Source organism: Callospermophilus lateralis, chromosome 1 (assembly GCF_048772815.1).
Source record: "Callospermophilus lateralis isolate mCalLat2 chromosome 1, mCalLat2.hap1, whole genome shotgun sequence".
In the NCBI taxonomy this organism is placed as follows: domain Eukaryota; kingdom Metazoa; phylum Chordata; class Mammalia; order Rodentia; family Sciuridae; genus Callospermophilus; species Callospermophilus lateralis.
Window position 1 is genome coordinate 128,214,521 of NC_135305.1, and position 22,001 is coordinate 128,236,521.

The 22,001-nt window shown below is 54.8% G+C and overlaps 1 protein-coding gene across 1 annotated transcript in view; it reads left to right on the top strand.

Moving 5' to 3' along the window:
- Positions 1 to 22,001, top strand: part of Tmem132d (transmembrane protein 132D) — a 492,660-nt gene that overhangs the window by 105,000 nt on the left and 365,659 nt on the right. The window contains exon 2 of the mRNA XM_076866377.2: positions 14,683 to 15,568. Within this exon, the coding sequence (XP_076722492.1) occupies positions 14,683 to 15,568 (886 nt within the window). The remainder of the gene's footprint in view (positions 1 to 14,682; positions 15,569 to 22,001) is intronic.

Here is a 22,001-nt window from a genome sequence, read left to right on the forward strand (position 1 = left end):
CTTTACTCGGTCTCAGAGAGCACCCGTGTCACCACCAGTGAGGGGCACACGGATCTCACGCTGCGTAGCTCCTGTCCCGGATCCACAGGAACACTTGGGACCTGGTCACGAATCCTCCTCTGTCCTTGTCAGGGGCCTCACATGTGATCTCCATGGCTCCTGGGGTAGGCAAGGGACAATTGGGGTCCCCAGGGTCCGTGCTGGAAGTCAGGCACCAGGTCCAAACTCCTGGAGGGGAACCTTCAAATAATGGCTGCTCTCCTGTATGCCTGGGTGGACTCATGTCCTAGCCATGCTGTGACAAATTGCCAACATATGGGTCACTTCAAACAATGCTCATTTATTATCTATGTTCTGGAGAACAGAAGCCCAAAGTAAGCCTCTTGGTAAAGTCGAGGAGTCCTGGGCCGTGTCCTTCTGCTGTCTTCCAGCTCCGAGTGCTGCCCTGTGGCCCTGGCTCATTCCTCCAGGCTGACCACACAAGCTGTCCCGTCTCCCTGGTCTCTGCAACTCCTACTCCATCTTCCTTCCTCTGTCCTTCACTGCCCCAGCTGCTCCCCCCATGGGAACCCTGGGAGCCTCTGGAACCATCCAGACCACCTAAGTCCACCCCATCTCAGAATGTCCTCACCCCTGCCAGCCCCTGGGGCTGCATGGCACTGCCACTCCTGGGGTTCACTCAGTCGTTGTGCCAGGAGAGGAAGGTCCGAGGCTCTGGGGATCTGCCAGACGTTCACGGCTCCCAGAAACGGCTATAGCCCTCTGCAGAGACACTTGGAGAGACTTGGGCAGGACTAGAGAAGGAGGGGGCATCAGGAGGTCCAGAGACCAGCAGTGGGGAGCTGTCCCTATGAGCAGGGGCAGGAACAGGGGCCATGTCAGCAGACTCCAGTGAGAACAGGAGCCAGAGAGGAGGGACGTGGGTAGCAACCAAGGTCATGGGGCCATGCAGCCACAGCAAGCCCCTGTCCTCTAGCCCCGGGGCAGCCACACTGCACCAGAATCCAGAGGGCAGCTCCCGGGGCAGGGCAGCATGGCGAGGGTGCACTAGGGCCTGGGGAGGGTGAAGAATAGCCAGTCACCAAGACCAGGGTGTGGAGCGCAGTGTCCACAGGAGATGCCGAGCTTCGCCTCTGAGTGAATGGAGCAATCAGCCCGTGTCCGGGGAGCACTGAAGACGTATTGGCACTAAGTGTGACATTCCCCTTAAGGGTGATGGCAGAGGGTTTTGTCCTCCTTTCTTTCCAGCAGTGCCATGTTGGTAAGTGCTGTTTCCTCCTTGCTTACGCCGCATAGGGGATCAGTGGGAGTAGCCGAGCTCTGTGCAAACACCTGGAGGTACAGCTGTCCCTCAGTTCCGCAGCAGCCTGTGATTCTCAGAGCCACACTGTCTTCACCCTGGGGACCCAGCAGCCTGATGCTAACGATCTCGGAGCTGGGATGAGGCCAGTTTCTAACCCAACCTGAGGAAGGGCTGGGACTGTTGTGGAGTGGGGCACCCAACCCAGAAAGGGGCCTGAGCATGACATGCAGAAGTGGCCTCTCATGTCCAGTGTGCGGCCGAAGGAGACATGGACAGGCCTCCTGTAGATGCTCACAGGGCTCCAGGTCTCTGTGGCAGCCGCTGGGAAGAGTGAGAGCAATTCATCCTGACTCTCCCAGCAGCTGCAGCTGAGCCGAGCCTCCTCCAGGTGGCCTCCCCAGGGCTTCTGACCACCCTGGGGTTTCTCCTGGGTGCCCTTCAGGATCTCTCCATTTCTCTTAGGAAGGAGGAATTAGGAAATGAATGGGTCATTGATAAGGCGAAGGGGGAAACTGATCAGATCAGTCTGCACAGGAACAGCAGCAAGGGATGTACGTGGGCTGTCAGTCCCCTGGGTCCCGGGTGCACCACCATAGGTGCACCCACACACACACACACACACACACACACACATACACACACACACTGGAACCTGCGTGCCACGTTGGGAACAGTGGAGAGCACTCTGACTGGAGGGGAATTAAGTTTGTGCTGTGCAGCAGGAAGGATTTACATAAGCAATTAAGTTGTGTTAGGGAGAGATTAAGACAGTGAGGTTTCCTGGGACCCCGCTGGTGAAGGGAGTCCCTCACCTCCAGCACAGGAGGTGTGGCTGAAGTTGGCGGGGCAGATGGCATGCCTGATGACATGGTTTTCTGGGGAGGTGCATCAGTGCTCTCCTGGGCCCTGTACCTGGTCCATCTGTGCAGGATGTGTCCTGCTCCAGGGCTTCGCAGCCTGCCCCTCCCTTTACTCTGTTCCTGGAGCTCCCAGTGGCTGACCTGAGCCCTGGGCTCTAGAGGAAGCCACAGAAGTCCCAGGTGAACAGGCTGAGCCAAACCCTCCAGGAGCTCCAGATGCACTGCCGCCCACTGAGGCCCCCAGCAAGGCCCCGTCCTGGGTGTAGGACTTGCAGGAGAGGACGATCCCTCCACTTTCTAGGGCAGGACCCTAATGGGGTTCTTGCTTTAACAGCAGTGACATATGGATGATCCTGGGGATTTAGAGAGACAGTGTCAAGGTACCTGCCCTCCTTTTGTGCCCCATCAGAGTCAGTGCTAGTGTGATCCAGACCCAGCCCTCCTGGGGGTGGCCCTCCTGCGGGTGGCTCTCCTGTTGGGGATCCTCCTATGGACAGAGTGGTCCTGGGTGTGGCTTCATGGCTTGGCAATGAGAGAGGATGACAGAGGAGTTGTGCTGGCAGCTCAGGTGGGCTCCTGAGTCCCCATGTATACTTAGGACAAAGAAGTATATCCTCGAGTTCCCTGACTGTCCCGTGTCCCCATATCTACACTCATCCTCACCCATCACCATCTGAATGCCTCCCCAACACCCACCGTATCCCACTGGGTGCCAGCACCCACCTCCAGTCCCGGTTTCCTGGGGTCCTCTCTGCACCTGCAGTCTTGCCACACACAGGTGTGCCTTAACCTTAATGAGGTTAAGACAAAAGGGATGCATCTGCTCTTCAGAGCACCTTTCTGACTCGGGCAGCTGGTGTGGGGTGCCGGGTGCCTGGGCTGGGATAACTGCATACCTGGGCCAGAGGAAGGCAAAGCCACAGCCTTTGGTCACTTCCCAGTGTCTCATAGTCCACAAAATGATGGACAGGCTGTCTCTGACAGTAATGTGGTCAGATGATATTTTCACCTTTAAATGTCTGTCAGATTGTTCAGTGTCAGTGATTGTCCTCAGTTTGTAGCGCTCATCCAAGAAAACGTCCCAGCCGAGCAACACCAGGCTGGCTCTAGGACCTCAGGTATGTGTCAGTGTTGACTATCCAGAAACACAGCTGCCAGCACAGCACAGCACAGTTAACCAGGATGTGCCTTTTGTGCCCCTCCCAGCTAATGTTTCAAACACAGAGTTTATAAGAATAGTGCATCCCCTTGTCTTCTGTGAGAGTCAGCAGGACCCCGCTGAGTCATTCTGTCACTTTATTTAGGACATCGTGGTGATTCCCTGACTCAGGAAAGACGCCCTTCATGTGATGGGGTTTTACTGACTCCACATCTTTCAATGGTGACGTGGTGTAAGGTGTCATCTATGTGGAACCTCTCCACACCTGGGCAGCTCCGAGACTTAGCTCTCCTGGAACACGCACCGTGTCCTGGGTCTTGATTCTCTGTTAGTCCACTGGTGACGGCTTTTCCCTTTTGGTTGGATAAGGCGTGAGTTTGCTGGTGCCAGAGCTGACTGGCAACTTCCAGCCGTGGAACAGCTTTGCAGAGGCAGAAGGCAAGCGAACACCAAGCCCCGGGACCCCTCGTTTCCGACTCATGAGCTTGGAGCCGGGTACTTCCTATGCCAGGGTGAGGTGAACTTGTTGCAGAGACAGCAGCTCAGAGTGGCCCTGGCTTCTGTGACAGGCCCATTGCTGGGGTCGGGTTTCTGACAGGCGCTTCCCAGGGAGTGGGATTCAGTGTGCACTTCCCAAGGGTCCCAGCCACGTGGTGTCGTGGGACCCGCGTCGCAGGGCTGCCTTCCAGAGGGCGGACGGGCATCTTCCAAGGCTCTCAGAAGTGGGCCCTCTGTGAATTACCATCACACCGTAAAAATAAACCGTTATGATTCCCCAAGCCTGTCGCTCACGTGGGCTCAGAACTTCACAGCGGGGCCTGTAGAAAGGCCAGCTGTTCTGTTATGGGGAACCTTCAGCCGCCGCCGGGTTTGGGACGTGTGGATTCCAGTGCGTCTTGTTTTCTACTTGAGAAAGTTATTTTTTTCCCAGTATTGATCGGACACGGATCTGATCATTCTGCTGCCCTTCATTTTTAGGCATATCCAGAGGGTACAGTAGCCTTGGGGTGTTCTTAGGAAACCACTCTGCAAACGTTATTGTGAGCAGAGCGTGGGCTCCTGTGTGCGGAGCCGTCCCTGGGCCAGCCCTTACCGCTATCCCTATAACTGAGGCAGTGCACATGCCGCCCCACACAGCGGACAGAGATGGGCCGTGTAGAACCAGAATGGGGATTGGGGTGTCTGGCCCAGGGCCATTCCTACCTGGGAAAGGATGGGGGGGCCACAGTGCTTACCACAGTGCTACGGACGGCTTTGAAGGCTAAAGATATTACTTTCCTTCTTTTCCTCCTAATTTCCCCTATAAAACACATTTATATGTAAGCCGATTTAAAAAAAAAAAATCCAAATGCAGAAACGTGAAGCCGCGCGCCAGAGCAGGCGGTGGGATGGCAGTGTCAGGAGGAGGTCACACTGACCCTGTGGGGGTGGAGCTGGTGTTCACAGGACTCCGGGCGGAGCCCTTCCCTCCCTGGCCTGCTCTCAGCTCAGGGTGCTGTGGGATGGATCCATCCCTGGGGGCGGGTGGGGACTTGGGCGGTGGCTCAGCAGGTTCCATTTCCCTGACCACTGTGGCTGGCTTTGCCAGGAGCCCAGGCCCCATGTGGCCTCATGAGCGTGGACCCCAGGCACTGCCCTGGATCCTGGCAGGGGTGGGCGGCACCTGGGCTGCGGGGGCTTGCAGCAGGAAGGAGCCACCTCCACAGGACTTTGGGCGAATTGCTGCTCCCTCCATGGCACCACTGGGCCTGTTAGGTTTGAGAGTAAATAGACACCCTACTTTGTTTATGTTCCTAGAGTGACAGTTTTTACGAAGGCAACACTTACAGACGCTGGGATGTCAATCCTCTCACTGGTGAGCAGACTTTTAAATTGAAACATAAAGCGTACATGTGTAAAATACAGCAGGCTACAGAGCAATCTCTCAGGAGCCGCAGAGTGACAGGTTCCATAACACACCAGAAGCAGAAGGTACCTCCTGCTCCGGAGACTGCAGGCAGAGCCACTTTCCTCATCTGTGCGGAGGGACAGGGCCTTCCTGATGGGAGCCACGTGCTCCCCTTGCAGGGCCTCCATGTATGGTTGGTCAGGCTGTGAACTGTGTCAGTGCTCCTTGGCAGGGATTAATGGAGCTGAAGGCTGTCCGTGTTCCACTTGGGTAGTGCTGGCTGCCATGGGACTGCACTGTCTGGGAAAGCAGGACACATTTCCAATGACACCAGCTATCTTGTGTGCCAGATGCAGGTCTGACAGAATTGCACTCAAGTGTTGCCTGCTGCAGTCCCGCCTGAAGATGCTGAATGCCCCCAAAAGCGAGTCCCAGGACCTTGCAGGGCAGTGCCACTCTTTAGAGCTGCCCCTGCATTACTTTTCTATTGCTTCTGTAACAAGTCACCACAAACATAGCGGCTCAGCACTACCTTATTGGCTCCCAGTTGTCCAGCTCCGGGCTGCCCCTCTGCCTCGGTTTTCCCTTCTAAGGCCCCAGATGATCACACTGGGTCCACCCGCTGCTCCAGGAGAAGCCTCCCACTCTGTGGCTCTGGACCACATCTGCAAAGTCTACTTGCTATGCCACCCAGTGTGACATGCAGTGTGTCCACAGGTTCCAGGGACCAGGGTGTGGACATTTTGGGGGTGGGCTTTGCCAACCTCACCACTCCTGGGGAGGTTGGGTGGTGTAATCGGGAGCACGTTGGTGTCTCAGTTTCTGGCTCAGGCCCTTGCACCTCAGCAGTGGTTTCCAGAGAGATGCGTGCTCCAGTTTAGCTGCCAGCTCAGCATCGCCAGTGCCATCCTGGGCTTCCCTGCTGGCTCACGAGGCATGTGGAGCCCTGTCTGCAGGCACAGTGGCCTCAGGGCCTCCTGGACTCTCCAGGCATCTGAGTCAGCACGCTTGCGAGGCTCTCCAGGGCTTTGGGTTCCCCTGCCACACGGAGATGGGCCACTTTGGACTGTCCGAGTCTCATCTTTTAAAAATCGCATTCAAATCATACTCTGACTGCAGGCCTGCAGCCGCGGGGATAGCGAAGCTATCCTGAAAACTGTGCTGGAAGCTGCCCCATCTGCTGGCCTGCTGGACTTCCTGGTCTGTAAGGAGGAAGCTGTGGAACCCAGCACACGGAATACAAGACGAGCCGCGGTTTCATCTGGAAACTTGTAGGAACGTGGGCATCCTAGAGCCGACCTCTCCTGCTCCTCCTGTGCCATGCTCAGGGCTTCCGGCCATCACGGGGCTTCAGGCCCCTGTCCCTGTTTGATTCCCTGTGGGGCCGTAGCTGCTCTTCCCTGTGCAGAGCTGGGTAACTCAGGGTGCAGATGTGGCCCATGGGAGAGAGCTGAACGAGGCTCAGGGTCCCCTGTCCCACAGACTGGATCCTAGACCATGAGGAAGGCCCTCTCCCTCTGCACAGGTGATTTTCTCAGAAAGGTAAAATCGAGATCCACAAGCAGGTATAATATGGACAGTGTCAACAATTCGATTCACTCACTGGTTGGGAGGACCTCAGCCCGTGTTACGACCTCCTCAGAGGACCAGTCAAACAAGCACAGGTTCTGAGCAGCACAGGAGCATTGGTCATGTGTGTGTGAGCCTCCGGCCCTGGCCTCCGGGAGGGGAGGTCATCCTCCACTGAGGCCAGCAATGATGGGGGATTATTGCCAGTCTTCTACAGCGTGGCGGGAGAGCTGCCCTGGCCCAGAGCAGGAAGAGCAGCAGGAGAGGGTGCCCGTTCTGCAGAGGCTCAGGGGTGTCCGGCCCCTTCCAGCTGCGCCTGCTCCCCCAGCCCCCTCATCCTCCTTCCATGTCCCATCCTCCTTCTGAATGGACCAGACCCTGCCAAGTGACATGGCCCTCAGCACAGGGGAAGGAGAAAAGTCGCGCTTTTTGAGCTATTTGATCCTGGAATGAATTAAACATTAATATAAGCAATTTAAAAACTTATGGGACTTGACACTCTGCTAATTTTGACATAAAGCACCTGATGACGTGTGTTCTGCGCACAGTGAGCGCCTGAGGCGTGGGGTGGCACAGAGGCACTGGGAGAAGAGAAGTCACGAGTGACGTCAGAGCTCTGGGTCCCAGAGCAGCCCCCCCCCCCCTCCACTGACCACTGCACTTGGTCCTGGCGTCCTCTGGCCCGTTGGCAGCAATGGTTCCCAAGTGACAGAAATTGTGACTATTCATGGTGGACAGCATGGCGTTTGGATAAATAGGAACAAACCAAGTGACATGGCCGTCACCTCACCGCTGCTGTGACACAAGTGCTGGGAACACGGGGTCCTGCTGTCATCAGATGGCGGCACGTGGTTGGGTGTGTGCCTGGTGTCTCAGCCTCCATGCTGCACAGGTCTGCAGAGCGCTCATCCTGCACGGCTGGCCATGCACCCCAACAGACTCCTGCGTGAAGCCCCACATGGCCCAGCCCAGCCCTCTGGACCCTGCAGCGATAGCCGTGAGGACACTAAATGGGCACTTGGTGGTGGGAGGCACCTTCAGGTCACTGCCGTGGCAGGTGCTGGGGTGCAGGAGCTGGCTCTGCAAAGGGCCTGGGGCAGGAGTGAGCAGGGCACCTGAGAGGAAGGCGTGAGGTGGAGGGAGGCAGGCAGGGGAGAAGGTGTCGGAGAGTCGGGCAGCTCCTTGGCAGGACTGGATCCCGGGAGGCCCCTGGATTCCTGGCCTTCCTCCCTGCAATGTGGCTGCATTTCTATCTGCAAAGGCTAATGGAAGGGAAGCCGGGTGCAGAACACCCTCTGGGCTGCTCTGCCAGCGGGTCAAATAAAGCTGCAGCACGGCATTTCAGGAAGCCCTGGCCTCTCATGGACGCCGTCCGAGCCTCTGCTCCAAAGGGTCAGATCAGCCTTTGCGTGCGAGTTCCACATTTTCAGTCATCACGTGTGATCTGAATCATCACGCACGTGTGTGTGTGCGTGTGTGTAACCTCCCCACTTTCTGCTGGTGCTGCCCTGAGTGTCCTTCGCTCCTGTGCTCTCCCCTGAGAGTCCCTGCGCTTTCTCAGTGCAGCCCTGGATGAGCAGGAACGAGGCCAAGGAGGGGACGGCAGCCATCCTCAACTCATCTCCCAGAAACTCCAGCCCAACCTGCTCCCCTCGAGCTCTGCGGTCACGTCCTGGGCCTCAGCTCTTGGCAGCTTTATTTACTGCAATTAAAATAAAATTTTGTCGGTTTTGAAAAGAAAAAAAAAATGCACAGATGTGTGTCAGAATGAAGTGTGTGTGAGTCGCTGCACACGGACAATCTGCTTCTTCCTGAGGCTGGTGTCTTGCTCTCACACTGGAGTGATTATGTTCCCCCGGAAGGGCTGTTGTAGGGACAAAGGAGGCAAGGCACCGAAGATGGCAGGAAGCAGGTTTATTTGGCTGCAGCCGGGTTCAGAGGTTAAAGCCTTTGCTATAATCAATCAATCCCCTGGACCCCAAGTTCAGGGAGTTTCAGAGTTTTATACCCAGCATGGAAGGGGAGGGGCTCAGAAGTTCACAGTCTGCAGAAGTTCACATAAAAGCAGCTTTTTCTTTCACTGTTCTGGGCAAGTTAACCCTTCAAGGACAACACCTGAGAAGTGGAGAGCTTCTTCTCCCCTTTCTTTCCTTCCCCTGCCAGCTGTTACCATGAGCCCAATTGTAACTTACCTTAAAAATGTAGACATGTCTGTGAAGCCCAGCTCAAGGCCAGAGGCCTTGTTTGCACATTTCTTCAAAGTACTATACTGGGTACATTTGTGAAAAACTAGTAAAGGGTGTCCAGCACCTGGAGTGCTGGTATCTTCTTGGCCAGTGCCCAAGTAAAACAGGGTGGCGACAGGAAAATAAAAGTTTATCTACATTGAACTTATTTGCAGAGACTATTGCTGACAGTCCTAAAATCAGCCGTGGTGGAGATTTCTGAAGAAGCCCAGTTAAGTCTTTTCTGTGGAGAAAGAGGGTCCACTACAGGGCTGTCAGGAGTAGCAAACAGAAACGCAGCGTGTCCAGCACACGTGACTTTGAGATGGACAGCGGCTCTGTGTGCAACATCTGAAGATACTTCCGCTATCCGGGCTGGCTGTTGTTCTCACAGTCACTTAGATGCCCGCCCTGTGTCTACCGGGCATCTCTGCCTTGAGGGGACCTTTCAGATGCCCAGAGGCCTCTGGGTGTGTTAGGACTGGGCTGTGCATCCTCCTAGTGTCTGGCGGAGTGAGGTCAAGGAGGCTGATGAGGGCCGGTCAGTCACAGGACAGCCCAGCGCAGCATCACCTGCCGTGCTGACGTCCAGAGGCCCTGGCCAGGAGGGTCTGAGTTTCCTTAGGTTTCCACGCTTCTGGAGTCAGCTGGGGTCATGTGAAGACTCAGAGTTCACATCTGGGGCAGCCTGGCTGCCCTCACGCTGTCCCCTGTCTCAGACCAAAGATTGACTTAACTGGCCACAGGGCTTTCCCTGCCCTGCTGGGCTCCCCTGGGGAGCTGCTGTGCACATGGGCTCTCTGAGTCACTTGGGGTTGAGGACATGCTCTCTTCTGGAATATTTTCTACAATAAACTCAGTGTTTTAGAAGTGAATGAAGAACGGCGTGTATAAAGTGAACGTGCTCCACTCTGCAATCGTGTGTGTGCGTGTGCGTGTGCATGCATGCATTTGTATGCACACCCCTGGGGACCACACAACATCGTGGGTTGATATTCTTTGGGAGAAACGTGACTTAAAACACAAAAGACAACAAAAGGAATCTGATGCTTAAATGCCTTGTGAGGGTCTCCTGATGAGTGGTCAAGGAGCCCGACCGTCAGGGTTGGTCCCTGGCCCTCTCTGTCTCAGGGTCCTCCCTGTGCTGAGCACGTGGTTGCTGGGGGGCGGGCTCCCACATCACTGTAGCACAGGGGCGGTGTTCCAGCAAACGTGTCATTACTATGGAAGGAATTTGGTGATGAGAAGAAAACAAACTTCGGAACAAAGTGTCATTTGCTGCACACCCAAGTAGAAAAGCAATCCAGCCACCGTATGGACGCAGAGTTCCCTGCAGACGGAGAACCTCCCGGAGTGGGGGCCTGATGGGCAATGGTCTAGAAGGGGAGGCCATATCCCTGCTGGAGACCTGAACCAGGGACAGCCTTGTGACCCCGAGGGCCAGGGCAGCAGTGCAGGAAGGTAGGAGTCGCACCTGGGGGTGGACAGAGGCTTACTGTGGCCTGAACACGAGGTCAGGAACAGTGGAACAGTGTCCTGAGGCTGAGAAGGGAGGTGGCACAATCCTGGGCAGTGTGAGGCTGAGGGGGAAAGTGTGAGCGCTGCCCCTCCTGACCTTCCTCCTGGTGCCCTGCACTGTCACTGTGAGTCCTTGTCTCCTGTTCTCTGCTTCTTGCTTTTCCAGGAAGACTGGCTTCCGTGTAAGGGTCACCTGGGAGCTGGAAGTGTCCACTGCCTAGTGGGGTCTCCTGGTCTCCATGGGCTTTCCCTTGCTCTCAGAGCTCTCCGGGTGGTGCCGCCCTGCACTTCACCATATGCCATCCCCATGTGACCGGCATCCCCAAGAGACCCACTGCTGGGAACGGCTCCTGAGGATTTGGTGACACTGATACCTGGGGACTGGATTCTGTTATGGTTTTAGGTTAGGCCTGGACTCATTCTGAGAGCTCAGGGTGGCCCTGCCACCTGCTGTCCTGCACCCTGCTCTGTCAGGGGGGCACATCAGCAGGAGCCTAACCTGTGTGGCCATCTGTTCTGTGTGGCTGGATCCTGCTGGTTGCAATTCAGAGGTTGTTGGCACCTGGCATGCGGAATCCTCTCATTCCCCAGTGTCCATGGGATTGGTCACAGCTTGTGGGTGCTCCAGTCCCTAATATAACATGATGCGTTGGCGGCTCACAACCACGTGCACCCTACTGGGCGCTTTACGTCTGCCCAGGTCCCTCGTCATGCCAGGCACGATGTCAGTGCTTCTGGAAGAGCCATGAGCCCAGATATGCAGGGCATAGTGGCAAGAGGAGCCATCCCTGCCTGTTTTGATCTGCACCGGTTGAGTCTGGAGCAGACCCCGTGGATGCAAGGGCTCCCTCCCTTCCCAGCGGGGGCCATCGTGTGGTCCAGTCAGCTCTGACCAAGACCAGGCAGCATGAGCAGGCTCACTGCTGCTCTCTCTCCATGACTCTAAGCCCAGGGTGGCCAGACTTGGAAAATCAAAATCCAAGGTGCTCAGTGACTTTGAATTCCAGCAAAACAACCAGAGTTTGGTACTGAGTTTATGTTTTATGGTAAGTGTGGCCTCTAGAATATTTTTACTGGGAATCCAATGGCAGCGGGTTCCCAGGGTTCCCTGGAAGCCCTGGCCAAGCAGTCTTCTGCCTGAGTCCCAGGTGATGCCTTAGAATTCTGGAGCCAGGATGGGTGGGCTGCAGCTCAGACGCGGACTTTTAGCTGTTGTCACGTTCCTGTGGTCATTCCCGTTGGGTCCAGGCAGGGGGTAAGGTCCTGTGCGCAGATGGCCAGCGACTCAGTTACTCAGGGAAGAAGTGTGTGCTCAGACATGTCACAATGGCTCCTATAAAATCTCTGTGAGGCCTCCGAGCTGCTCAGAGATCTGAACGCGCCACTTTCCTTCAGCTCCACATTTACAGCCACGGTTGCACGATTGCACGTGATCATGTTTCTTGATGGTTGCTAATTGAGATTAACTGTGCGTAGCTGCTTTTACCACTTGACACTCCACGCATTTTTATGTGGCGTGCAGATGGTGTTCTTGGGTTCGGGCCGCTGCCCCGTGGGAGTCTGCTGCCCGGGACAGTCCCCTCAGCTGTTTCCGCGTGGTGCCGAGTGATGGCTGTTATTTCTGTAGCTTGGTAAAAACTGAGGGAATGAACAAGGGGAGTGGCACTGGGAAGGCAGCATGTGGATGCTCTAAACATGGGGGTCGGATACCAGGCACTAAGAAGGACAGGCCGACTGTAGAACAAAGCTGCGGAGTTAGTGCCCCTCAAATGACATTCACAGTGACCTCTCACTCCTTCCCGCTTTCCTGAATCAAGTCAGAGGACCTGACATTGTTGGCCTGGGACTGTGTCATTAGTAGCAAATGAACTTTGTGACCTCAGCGTTAGGGTTTGGACCCTCAGCAGGGAAGTTCACGGCCCTGGGGTTCGTGTCTATGTCCACCTGCCTGTGATTTCGCCATTTGGCTTTGGCGGTTCCTACACTGAATGGCGAAGTTGGCAGGTAGCGGGTCCAGGTGGTCACGGTGGGAGGGTCAGGCGGGCTTTAACGTGGGGTGCTGTGTGATGGACAGAGGCTCTTTAGCAATCTCTCCACACAGGGACTCCTTAGTTCCCTGGCGGTTGGATTACACGGAGCCCCTGGGGGATAAAAGGATCAGGGATTCTGATCACAGTAATGTAGCGGGGAGGACAGCAAATACCGTCCTAATGGAAAATGTAATCTGTGCTTGGAAACTTAAAAAACATAATCTATTTGTGGACTCATTCATTCATTCGTTTGCTTATCAAACGTTTATGGAGTGCCTGATGTTTGCCGGGCTCTGTGCCGAGGACGCCCAGGGAGTACCATGGAGAGAAAGGCCCCCGTGCCCGTGCCCCTCGCTGTGCAGGGCCCCGTGTGTGGAGTCACCAGCAAGCATTAAGCTCTGACAGGGAAGTGCGGTTGCAGTGGAAGGACCCAGGTGGGGACCAGGACCAGAGACACACAGCCTAGGAACGGGTTCCAGGCAGGGGGAAGTGGGCACAGGAGCATGGCCAGGCCAACGTGGGGCCCCGGAGAAGAGGCAGCCCAAAGCCTCCACGTCCTCTGCTTTTACTAAAAGCATGCGGGGAGAGTTCAGTGGGAGTCTCAGGAGTGACTTCCAGAAAGCTGAAGCGTGTCATCCTCCTGAGGCACGAAGCTTCTTACTGTAGCTGTGGTGTTCTGATTTCTGATAGAAACCCGTCTTTACTAGGGTTCGGGCCGGTGCAGAATGCCTAGAGCTCAGCAGGGCACAAGCCTTGCTGGTGAAGTCGGGACTCAGCCGCCCTGGGTCTGGTGGACGTTGGACTGAGATTCCCCTGACGAGCTGGCGACATGGCTTCCAGGCTAGCAGTTAGCTCAGAGGCCCCTGGGCACCCTGCAGTGTCCGAGGTGCCCTGTAGCTTCAGTGTGGGTCAGGCCTCGTGCCGCTGTCAAACCCAGACAGGCCAAGGGGTTCATGACTTGCCTACAGCTGTGTGCAAAGCCGGGCACAGGCCCCACTCCGAATTCTCTGCTGTCCACTGCTGCAGACTTGGGGTGTCTCCCTTGGCAGAGCATGTCCCCAAGGGCCTCTGAGACAGGCGACATGGAGACCTCGGGCTGGGGTAGCTGTGGTGCAGGTTGGCCAGGGGCAAGTTGGCACCCCCAGTGTGTGGCTGGCGGAGTTTCGCCTAGACATAAGCTTGGCAGAGCCAGTGATTTCCATTTCAAAAACTCGCTAAATCCGTTCTTTGTATATTATGTAATTTCTGTGTTTTTCTTACAGAATGTAAAGCAAACTATAAAAAATGGCATTTGGGATTTTTTTTTTTTTTTCTCATGGGCGAGGGATATGCTCAGTGAGGCAAAAAGAAAGAAGGGTTTTGTTCATTGATGACAGGTGGTTTCCATAGGGTGTGGACCTCCTGGGAGGGAGACGTTGTCCCTTGGACGGCTCTGGTGTCCCCCAGAGGGCGTGGAGCGGATGAGGTCAGGCATCTCATCTGCTTCTGAGCGCTCCTTCCAAAGCCCACTCCTGCATTCTGCATTCCTCAGCTTCACCCAAGGACAGGACAGTGCCAGGGGGTGGTGATTGCCTCCATCTTAATTTATTTTCACCCTGGTCCTTCACCATTCCTCTTTACACTGTGTCCTTCATGCGGCCTGTGTAAATGGTGGACATGAAGTGCCATCCGTGGGTAATGGACGTGGCCTCCACCTGCCGTGGGAAACTTATTCCTGCTTCCATCTCGGCCATCTGGTGGTGCCACGGGGAGGGCTCTCTGCTGGCGATGTCACTGCCTTCCCGACCCTTGCTATCCACCCTTGTAACAAGAAGAGAGCAGGTTGCAGACCTGACCTCCTCGAGGCACCGGGACCCCCAGTTGAAATTTAAGAAGATCCTTTTGTTTGAACCTTGGTCAGCGGCATGCTCAGCTCCTGCGGGTGGCAAATGGCTGTGGTTTTCTGCTTACAGTAGAGACCTTCATTCCTTCTAACATGAATATGTAGGCGCCGCAAGTATTGAGTAGCAAGTGGATAAGAAATGCTGGGTGAATAAGTTGGCATAGACACAGGGCGGCCAGCTCTGGTGGGGGCGTGCAGGTCTGCAGGACGGGGGTGACTAACCCTAGGCTCCGGTTCCCTCCCAACAGTGACGGAAGGCCGAGGGATCCTGGAGAGCACCCAGAGGTTCTCGCTGCTGCCCACCTATCTGCCCGTGACCTACCACATCCACCACGCGGACGTCTCCTTCTTCCTGAAGGAGGCCAACCAGGACATCATGCGCAACTCCAGCCTGCAGTCCCGGGTGGAGTCCTTCCTCGTCTACAAGTCCAAGGGGCTGCCGGTGCTCAATGCCAGCTACGGGCCCTTCTCCATGGAGCAGGTGGTGCCCCAGGACCTGCTGCTGCCCTCCAACCCCTTTGGGTTCACCAGCAAGTTCTCCCTTAACTGGAAACTGAAGTCCTACATCCTGCGGGACAAGATCTACCTGAGCCGGCCCAAGGTGCAAATCCTCTTCTACATCGTGGGCAGAGACTGGGACGACCACCGGGCGGCGGAGAGGCTGCCCTGCCTGCGGGTCTTCGCTTTCCGGGAGACCCGGGAGGTCAGGGGCAGCTGCCAGCTAGGCGGGGACCTGGGGCTGTGTGTGGCAGAGCTGGAGCTCCCGGCCAGCTGGTTCAGCCCCCCGACGGTGGTGGGGAGGCGGAAGCCCGCAGAGCAGCCCGAGGGGAGTCCTGTGGAGCTCTACTACACCGTGCAGCCTGGGGGCGAGCGAGGGGACTGCACCCGAGAGGATTCCAGGAACAGCAATGGCGCTCGGACTGGCCACAATGACATGGACGAGTCTGCGCCCCCCTTGCACAGGATTGGGAGTGTCTTCCTCTACCAGACCCACAGCTCCCCGGCCCTGAGGGAGCTGCGTTTGGACAGCAATGTGGCCGTTCACTACATCCCAACCACGGTTCGACAAGGAGCCGTACTGACTTTCCCCATCTCCATTTCCAGAAACTCCACCGAGGACCGCTTCACGCTGAGGTAAGCCAGGTAGCCGCGTCTTCCGCCCAGTGCGGAGGTGGACACTGCTTTGGGGAGTCTGAGCAGTGTGTGTCTAAAGCATAACCCGTCTGCAGGTCTGTGCACGCTGTGTCCTGCTGGTAAAGCAGAGGCTGGTTTGATCTTTCTGGGTTGGCAATCGGGCTGTGAAAATACGGAGTACAGCTTTCCCCGGCCACCCCCAGGCAGCCAGGGGATGCTGGTGTGAGGCCCTGGCCTCCCCCTAAGAGTCCATCCACGAGCCAGCAGCCATCTCACCATCGGGTAGCTGAATGCCTCAGTTGAAATGAGGCCGCAGTGTAGTCGGAGAGGGTGGAGAAGAGGGTGCTGCCAGCTCAGTCTATTCCCAAAGCCGAGTTCTAAGTATACCGTGGCTTCAACCTCGAGGCTGTCATTTCATCTTTCCCTGGAAATAGAGCTCAGTGTTCAAGAACTAAGAGGGCACGGCAAGGGGAGGAGGCACGGGGGGATTTTTGGCATATCTTATGTACATTGATATCCAGGATGAGGCTCTGAGCCTGGGCACCGTGGGCTTTAGAAAGCACCCTCCATCTCTCTCTCTGGACTGCGCTGCTTGCCGTGGACGGATTCCATTTCCATTAAAGAGTGTTGTTTTAAGTGTGGCTAGGCTTGGCCAGAACAGCTATTTAGAGTGAGCGTCGGCCGCCTAAAGCCTCCGAACACTGCTGCAAAGCGCATGACCTGACCTGCCGAGCAGCGCCATAAAGTGTGTGTTACGAACCCTGAAAATAGGAGCGCGGCTGTCTCCGAGACACATTTTATATGTGGGTTTTAAAAGTTCATCCAACATGGATCTATTTTCTCATCCCCCTCCATCTGGGCTGTGGAGTGGCTTCTTTCTTTATGTTCTGTTCAGTGGTGGGTGAGTTTAAGGAAACGAATCGCCACTTCTTCCTGCTCGTACCCTGCATGTTGAAGTGCAGTGGACTGTGAGCTAGTGTCAGGAACTGCTTTTTGATTTTAACTGCAGGGACAGACCCTGAAGAGCATTAGTATAATGACTGCATGTAGCTCAGCCTGGGAGGTAAGACCTCTGGCTCAGGCTGACCTGCATGTGGGGACTGGCCACAAGGACTTAGGGGGGTGTGAGGACCTCTGGGGGACTGAGGCTTCTTTAGGGATTCCTCTGTTCCTCTTTGGAGATGGAGTTGCAGCTGGTCACAGGCCCTGCCCTGGGCTGCTGGCCAGGTGTTTTGCTTTCCCAAGTTCAAGTGTAGCTTGATGATCTTTGCAGAACTGCTGATCTAGAGAGAAGTATAATAGAAAACCAAATGCTTTGTATAAAGGGAGCCCTTCTTCTGCTGCCCCTTCTGTCCTTCATGCCGGTTGTTGGGTCTAGGGGTGGCCTGCAGCCTGGAAGCTCTGGATTTCAGGAGCTGCAGTCCTCCTCCAGGCTCTGTAGGAAACAGTTGTAAGTATACCTCTGCATTCACAGAAAGCTCTGTATCCCAGCTTACTGCACAGTAAACACGTCCCTTGGAGCCCAGAGGCTGCTTTGCCTTGGCAATCTAACAAAACCAAGAGAAATTCACTTTGCAGGGCCACCATCTAGGGGACCTGGACCTTTGCAATTTCAGAAACAAAGACATTTGAAGCTTCAGGGGCCCCACGTAGAGGTCACAGTGTCACAGTTCTGACTGTGGAGCCAAAGTGTGGTGGTTCAGAGCCCGGGACTGTGGATGCATGGCAATGAGTCAGTTTCCAGATGACAGACAAGTACTTCCCGAGGTGTGTTTAACTTGGTAAGAGGGTACCCTGTCTCCCACAGCACCTGCTGAATATTAAGATGCTCTAATTGTGAATGAATCTTCTCTGTCTATGGAACAGCGAGAGGTGAATTTGGACCTGACAATGCTATTAGCCTTTAGTTTGAATTCCAAAATTAGAAAATGATACACCACCTATCTTTTTAGATGAAGTCAGTTTGGCACTAATTTAGCATAGCTTTCCAATGTTTAGAGCTAGCAGATCCCCTCCCCTGGCCCTCGGCTACAAACCACCCTGAGGGATCCCACTGAGTTCTCCCAACTATTTTTTTGTGGAATTGCAACCTGTGTATCCAGGTGTCTGTGTGGATGATGGGGCTGACAAGGTTCAGAGGGAGCTTTGTTAGGTCAAGTATCAGTAGGACATCCTTTGCCACTGGAGGATGGCTAAGTAGAGAGGAGACCAAGTCGACTGCCACCCGCAAGAGGGGACCCGTCCACATTTCCGAATGTAGGGCTGATGGTGTGCGTGCACTTTGGACTCTGTTGACGATGACTGACCATCTCTGCACAGCTCCCCGGCTATTTGTGTGGCTGTGGCCTCAGGGGGGATGCAAGACTGTCACACAGAAGGCTGGCTTCTGTTCTAGGAACCACATTGTAAATAAAGGCAGTTTTTAAACAGAATTGTTCTGTGTGTGTGTAAGAGAGAGAGAGAGAGAGAGTATGTGTGTGTGTGTGAGTGTGTGTGTGTGTGTGTGTGTGTGTGTGTGCGCGTACGTGCATGTCCCTTTGAGGATGAGAAGCCCTGGATGGGACTGCTTGTCATCTAATAAAGTCTGTTCTACCCTTCCGCTCCTGTTCCTAAGTTGACATTCACAGGGGAAAAGCAAAACGCTTTCATTCCTTCGACATCTAAGGGTCCCTTTTAATTTTGGAAAATGTTTTCCTTCTGGTGAACAACTGAGGCGTCCCACTGCCCTCAGCCCTTCTCTCACCTTCTCACCGGCCATTCCCCCTCGGTTTCCCTCCCCCAAGAGTGCGTGGTTCAGAAGCACCCAGATCCCTGAGCACACCTCTGTGGTTCTGGGGGATGGTGAGGACGGGGCTTTTTCTTTCCCGTCTACACCAGCCACTCCTCTGTTCCTTTTCCAACAGGGAGTCACTTTCAAAGGAGCTCTGGTCCTCAGATCTGAATGAGAGGCTGGAGCCAAACAGTTGCTTGGCATCAGCTTGGTTAACTAGCAGCCCAGAACCTCCGGTGTGAGACCTGGAGCCTGGGACACCCGACTCGGATGAGTAGGGCCTCTCTCAAGCCAGGGGCATCCTTAAGCTCACTGACTGAAGAATGGACGGAACCCTCACCCTTATAGAATGCATTTGCTTTGCTGAGGTCCTCATAGTTGTAAATGCTACATGCCCTGGAAGCTGTCGAGTGCCTTGAACCCACAACTGTGTTCAGATTTGAGACAGCTCAGAATAAGACCTCGCCAGCGGGGGGGTTTCCTCGCAAAGCAGAGCTGTGTGGAGTAGAGAGCAGGAAGGGCAGAAGGAGGGGGTTAGCAAGGGGGCAGTGAGCCTGGTGTGGAGGAGGTTCAGAGGCTCTTTGGTGGATGGCGGTTTTGCAGAAGACTTTGACGGAACTCACATGGTGGTCTGAGGCTGACCCATGGCCTGAATCACGTGAGTGATGTGTCCTTGTGTCTGCTGTGACCACAAACAGGATCTCTGAATAACTGGCTCAGGTAAAATGAGCCCTGGGGAACCCAGCCAGGGTTCTGATTTGAGGCCATAAATCCCACTCTGGGTAATTTAAGGGGAAAAAAAATGATTAAGGTGTTTATGGAATGAATACCACGTGTCTCTGTGATTAACTAAAGTGGGGTTGGGCCCCCCAGTGTGGGCGCCGGTTGCGGTTGGATGTGGGCCAGGTCCACAGCCTGTCAGCCTGAGACATGGACACCCTGAACTCCTGCAGCCGTCCCCATCTTGCTGTACTAACTAACATGCTGCAGCCCTGGGGAGTAGCCTCTGGCCCACACACTTACTGTTGGCCATGCCAGGTGGGAGAGGGACTAGCATGGCTTCCTGGAGAGGTGGCTTCCTAGGTACCTTGCACAAGGACATAGTCCAGGGGATGAGGCGCTGCCCTCTTGTGATTCTGAGGTGCTGTTGTGAAGAGGGGGATCCTGGGGTATCTCCGCCCCACAGGTGCCCTGTGACCTCTGGGCTGTGTGGGCTGGACCTCCTTCTGGCTTCCAGCGGGGCCATGGGAGTCACTGTGTAGTAAAACAGGTCCGTCTACCTGTCTTTTCTCAGTGAATCCTTTGTTTTCAAGCAGATCTGGCTTCACAGAGGAACTGGGAAGTGGGACCAGAGTGTTCCCACGCGCCGGCAGGGAGGGCGTGTTCACATTTCACATGGGTAGTGAGGAACAGTCGGTGCCTGGTGCTGGACATTACTGTCACTGAACCTGGACCTTATTCACATTGCCCTGGCTTTCATGGATGGCCCATGTGCTCTTCGGGGTCTGGTGGGAGCTCTGAGTGGCACTTGGGCATCCTGGTTCCTGCATTCCTCTGGATTTGCCTGTTCTTAGACCTTCTTGGGTTTTGACGTCCTGGACAGTTTGGACCCTTGTTGGTCAGGGGCTCTGGGATTGTCTCCCTCTGCGATTTGCCCAAGGTTCTTCTCATGGTCAGATGGGGAAGGGCTTTGGGGAGGAAGATCACAGTGACTCAGGGACACTTCTTTCAGAGCCTGCAGAGGACACCTAGGGCAGCAGGACCTGGCATTTACGCTGACCCTGTGGCCTGGCCAAGGCTGGCCCCCAGCCTCCCGGGCTACCTGCTTTCTCTCTGCTCCCCATAGGGCTCTCTTTGGAAGGAAGTAGTTACAGCCTCGGGCTTGCAGGGAGTGGCCTTGGGCTCCTGTCCTTGAGGGGGTCCCTCTGTGTAAGTCACTGTGGACGGCAGGTGACACTCCTAGACCTTGCTCCTATTCCCTGAGGCTCTCATCCAGTGAGGGCGCCTGTGACCTCTGGGCCCAGGTTACCCACTGGGCCATGATCCAGTGTTGTCTTGTGTAATTCTTTGCTTAGCTCTTCCCACTTGGCCATTAGGGCTGCCTCACCGGCTCCAGAGGGATGTGGGATAGAGGTGGCGAGAGGGGCTGCTTGCGCTGACCTTGCTGACCGGCATCCTCTGGGCCTGGTGGTCTGACACCCCCTGCAGGCCTGCTCCTCCAACTACCCCATTGAGACAGTGCTCCTCCTTACTGGTTTGCTGGGGGCAGGGGTGTTATCTTTTTTCTTTCTTTCTTTTTTTTTTGTCATTATTGTGGTTTAGCCGTGAGGTGTCCCCAAAAGCTCACGTGTGAGATGACGCAAGAAAGTTCAGAGGCGAGACAACTAGATTATGAAAGTTGTATCCCAATTGGTGCATTAATCCACTTGAGTGGATTAACTGCGTGGTAACTGTGGGCAGGTGGGATATGGCCACAGGAGGCAGGTCACTGGGGGATGTGCCTTTGGGGTTTGTATTTTGACCCTGGTGACTGGAGCTCTCTCTGCTGCCTGGCTGCCATGTCCTGAGCTGCTTCCCTTCACCATGCCCTTCTGCCATGATGTTCTGCCACACCTCAGGCCCGGGCAGTGGTGTTGGCTGACCTTGGACTCAATCTGAGCTAAAATGAACTCCTCCTCAACGTTGTTCTTGTCAGGTCTTTTGGTCACAGCAAGGAAACGCTCACTAAAAGAATCGTAATTGCTCTTGGATTTTTGTCGAGTTTTTGTTCTGTGCCAATGGAGATGTTCACACGTTTTCTCCTCTGGCCTGTGGACATGGTGACTCACCCTGATTAACTTCTGGATGTTAAACCAGCCGTGCGTGCCTTCAGGGGAATCCACTTGTTTGTGGCTTATGGTTCCTTTTTCTGATTTGATTTTATTTTTGATCAGATGTTGGAATATGCATGTCATATATGTTTATGGCGTGTGAAGTTCTGACTCATGAATACCGTGTGGCCTAATTAACTCAAGCTACTTAATGCATCCATCACCTGGAATATTTATCATGTCTCACGATGAGAACTTGAGAATTTTGCCCGTAGCTATTTTGAAATGTAGGGAATGTTGTTATTGATATCCCTCGCACTGCATAACACCTCTCAGAGGAAATAAAAGGTCTTATCCTTCGTCATCTGGGGTGGGTAGTGAGGACCCTCTCTCGCTGCCTGTTGAGTTGAGCCTCCTTCCTCTCCTTTGGGGTAGGCCTGGGGAGACGTCCGTCACTGTGATTGATCCATTCAAGAACCACATTCTGGTCTTGCTGATTTTCTCTGTTGTTTCCCTGTTGTCTATTTCAGTGATTTCCTCTCTAATTTATGTCATCTCCTTTTCTCAGGCTGTGACGTGTGTCATTTGCTCTTCTTGCTTGGGTCTACCAAGGTGAAAGCTATCGATTTTAAATTAGGCTATCATTTTTCATCTTCTTTTCTTTTTTGGTGTGTGTGTGAGGGGTACTGGGGATTAAACCCACATTCCCATCCCTTTTTCATATTTTATTTACAGACAGCGTCTCACTGAGTTGCTTAGGGCCTCACTAAGTTGCTAAGATTGGCTTTGAACCTGAGATCCACCTGCCTCAGCCTCCCAAGCCTCTGAGATTACAGGCGTGCACCCCCATACC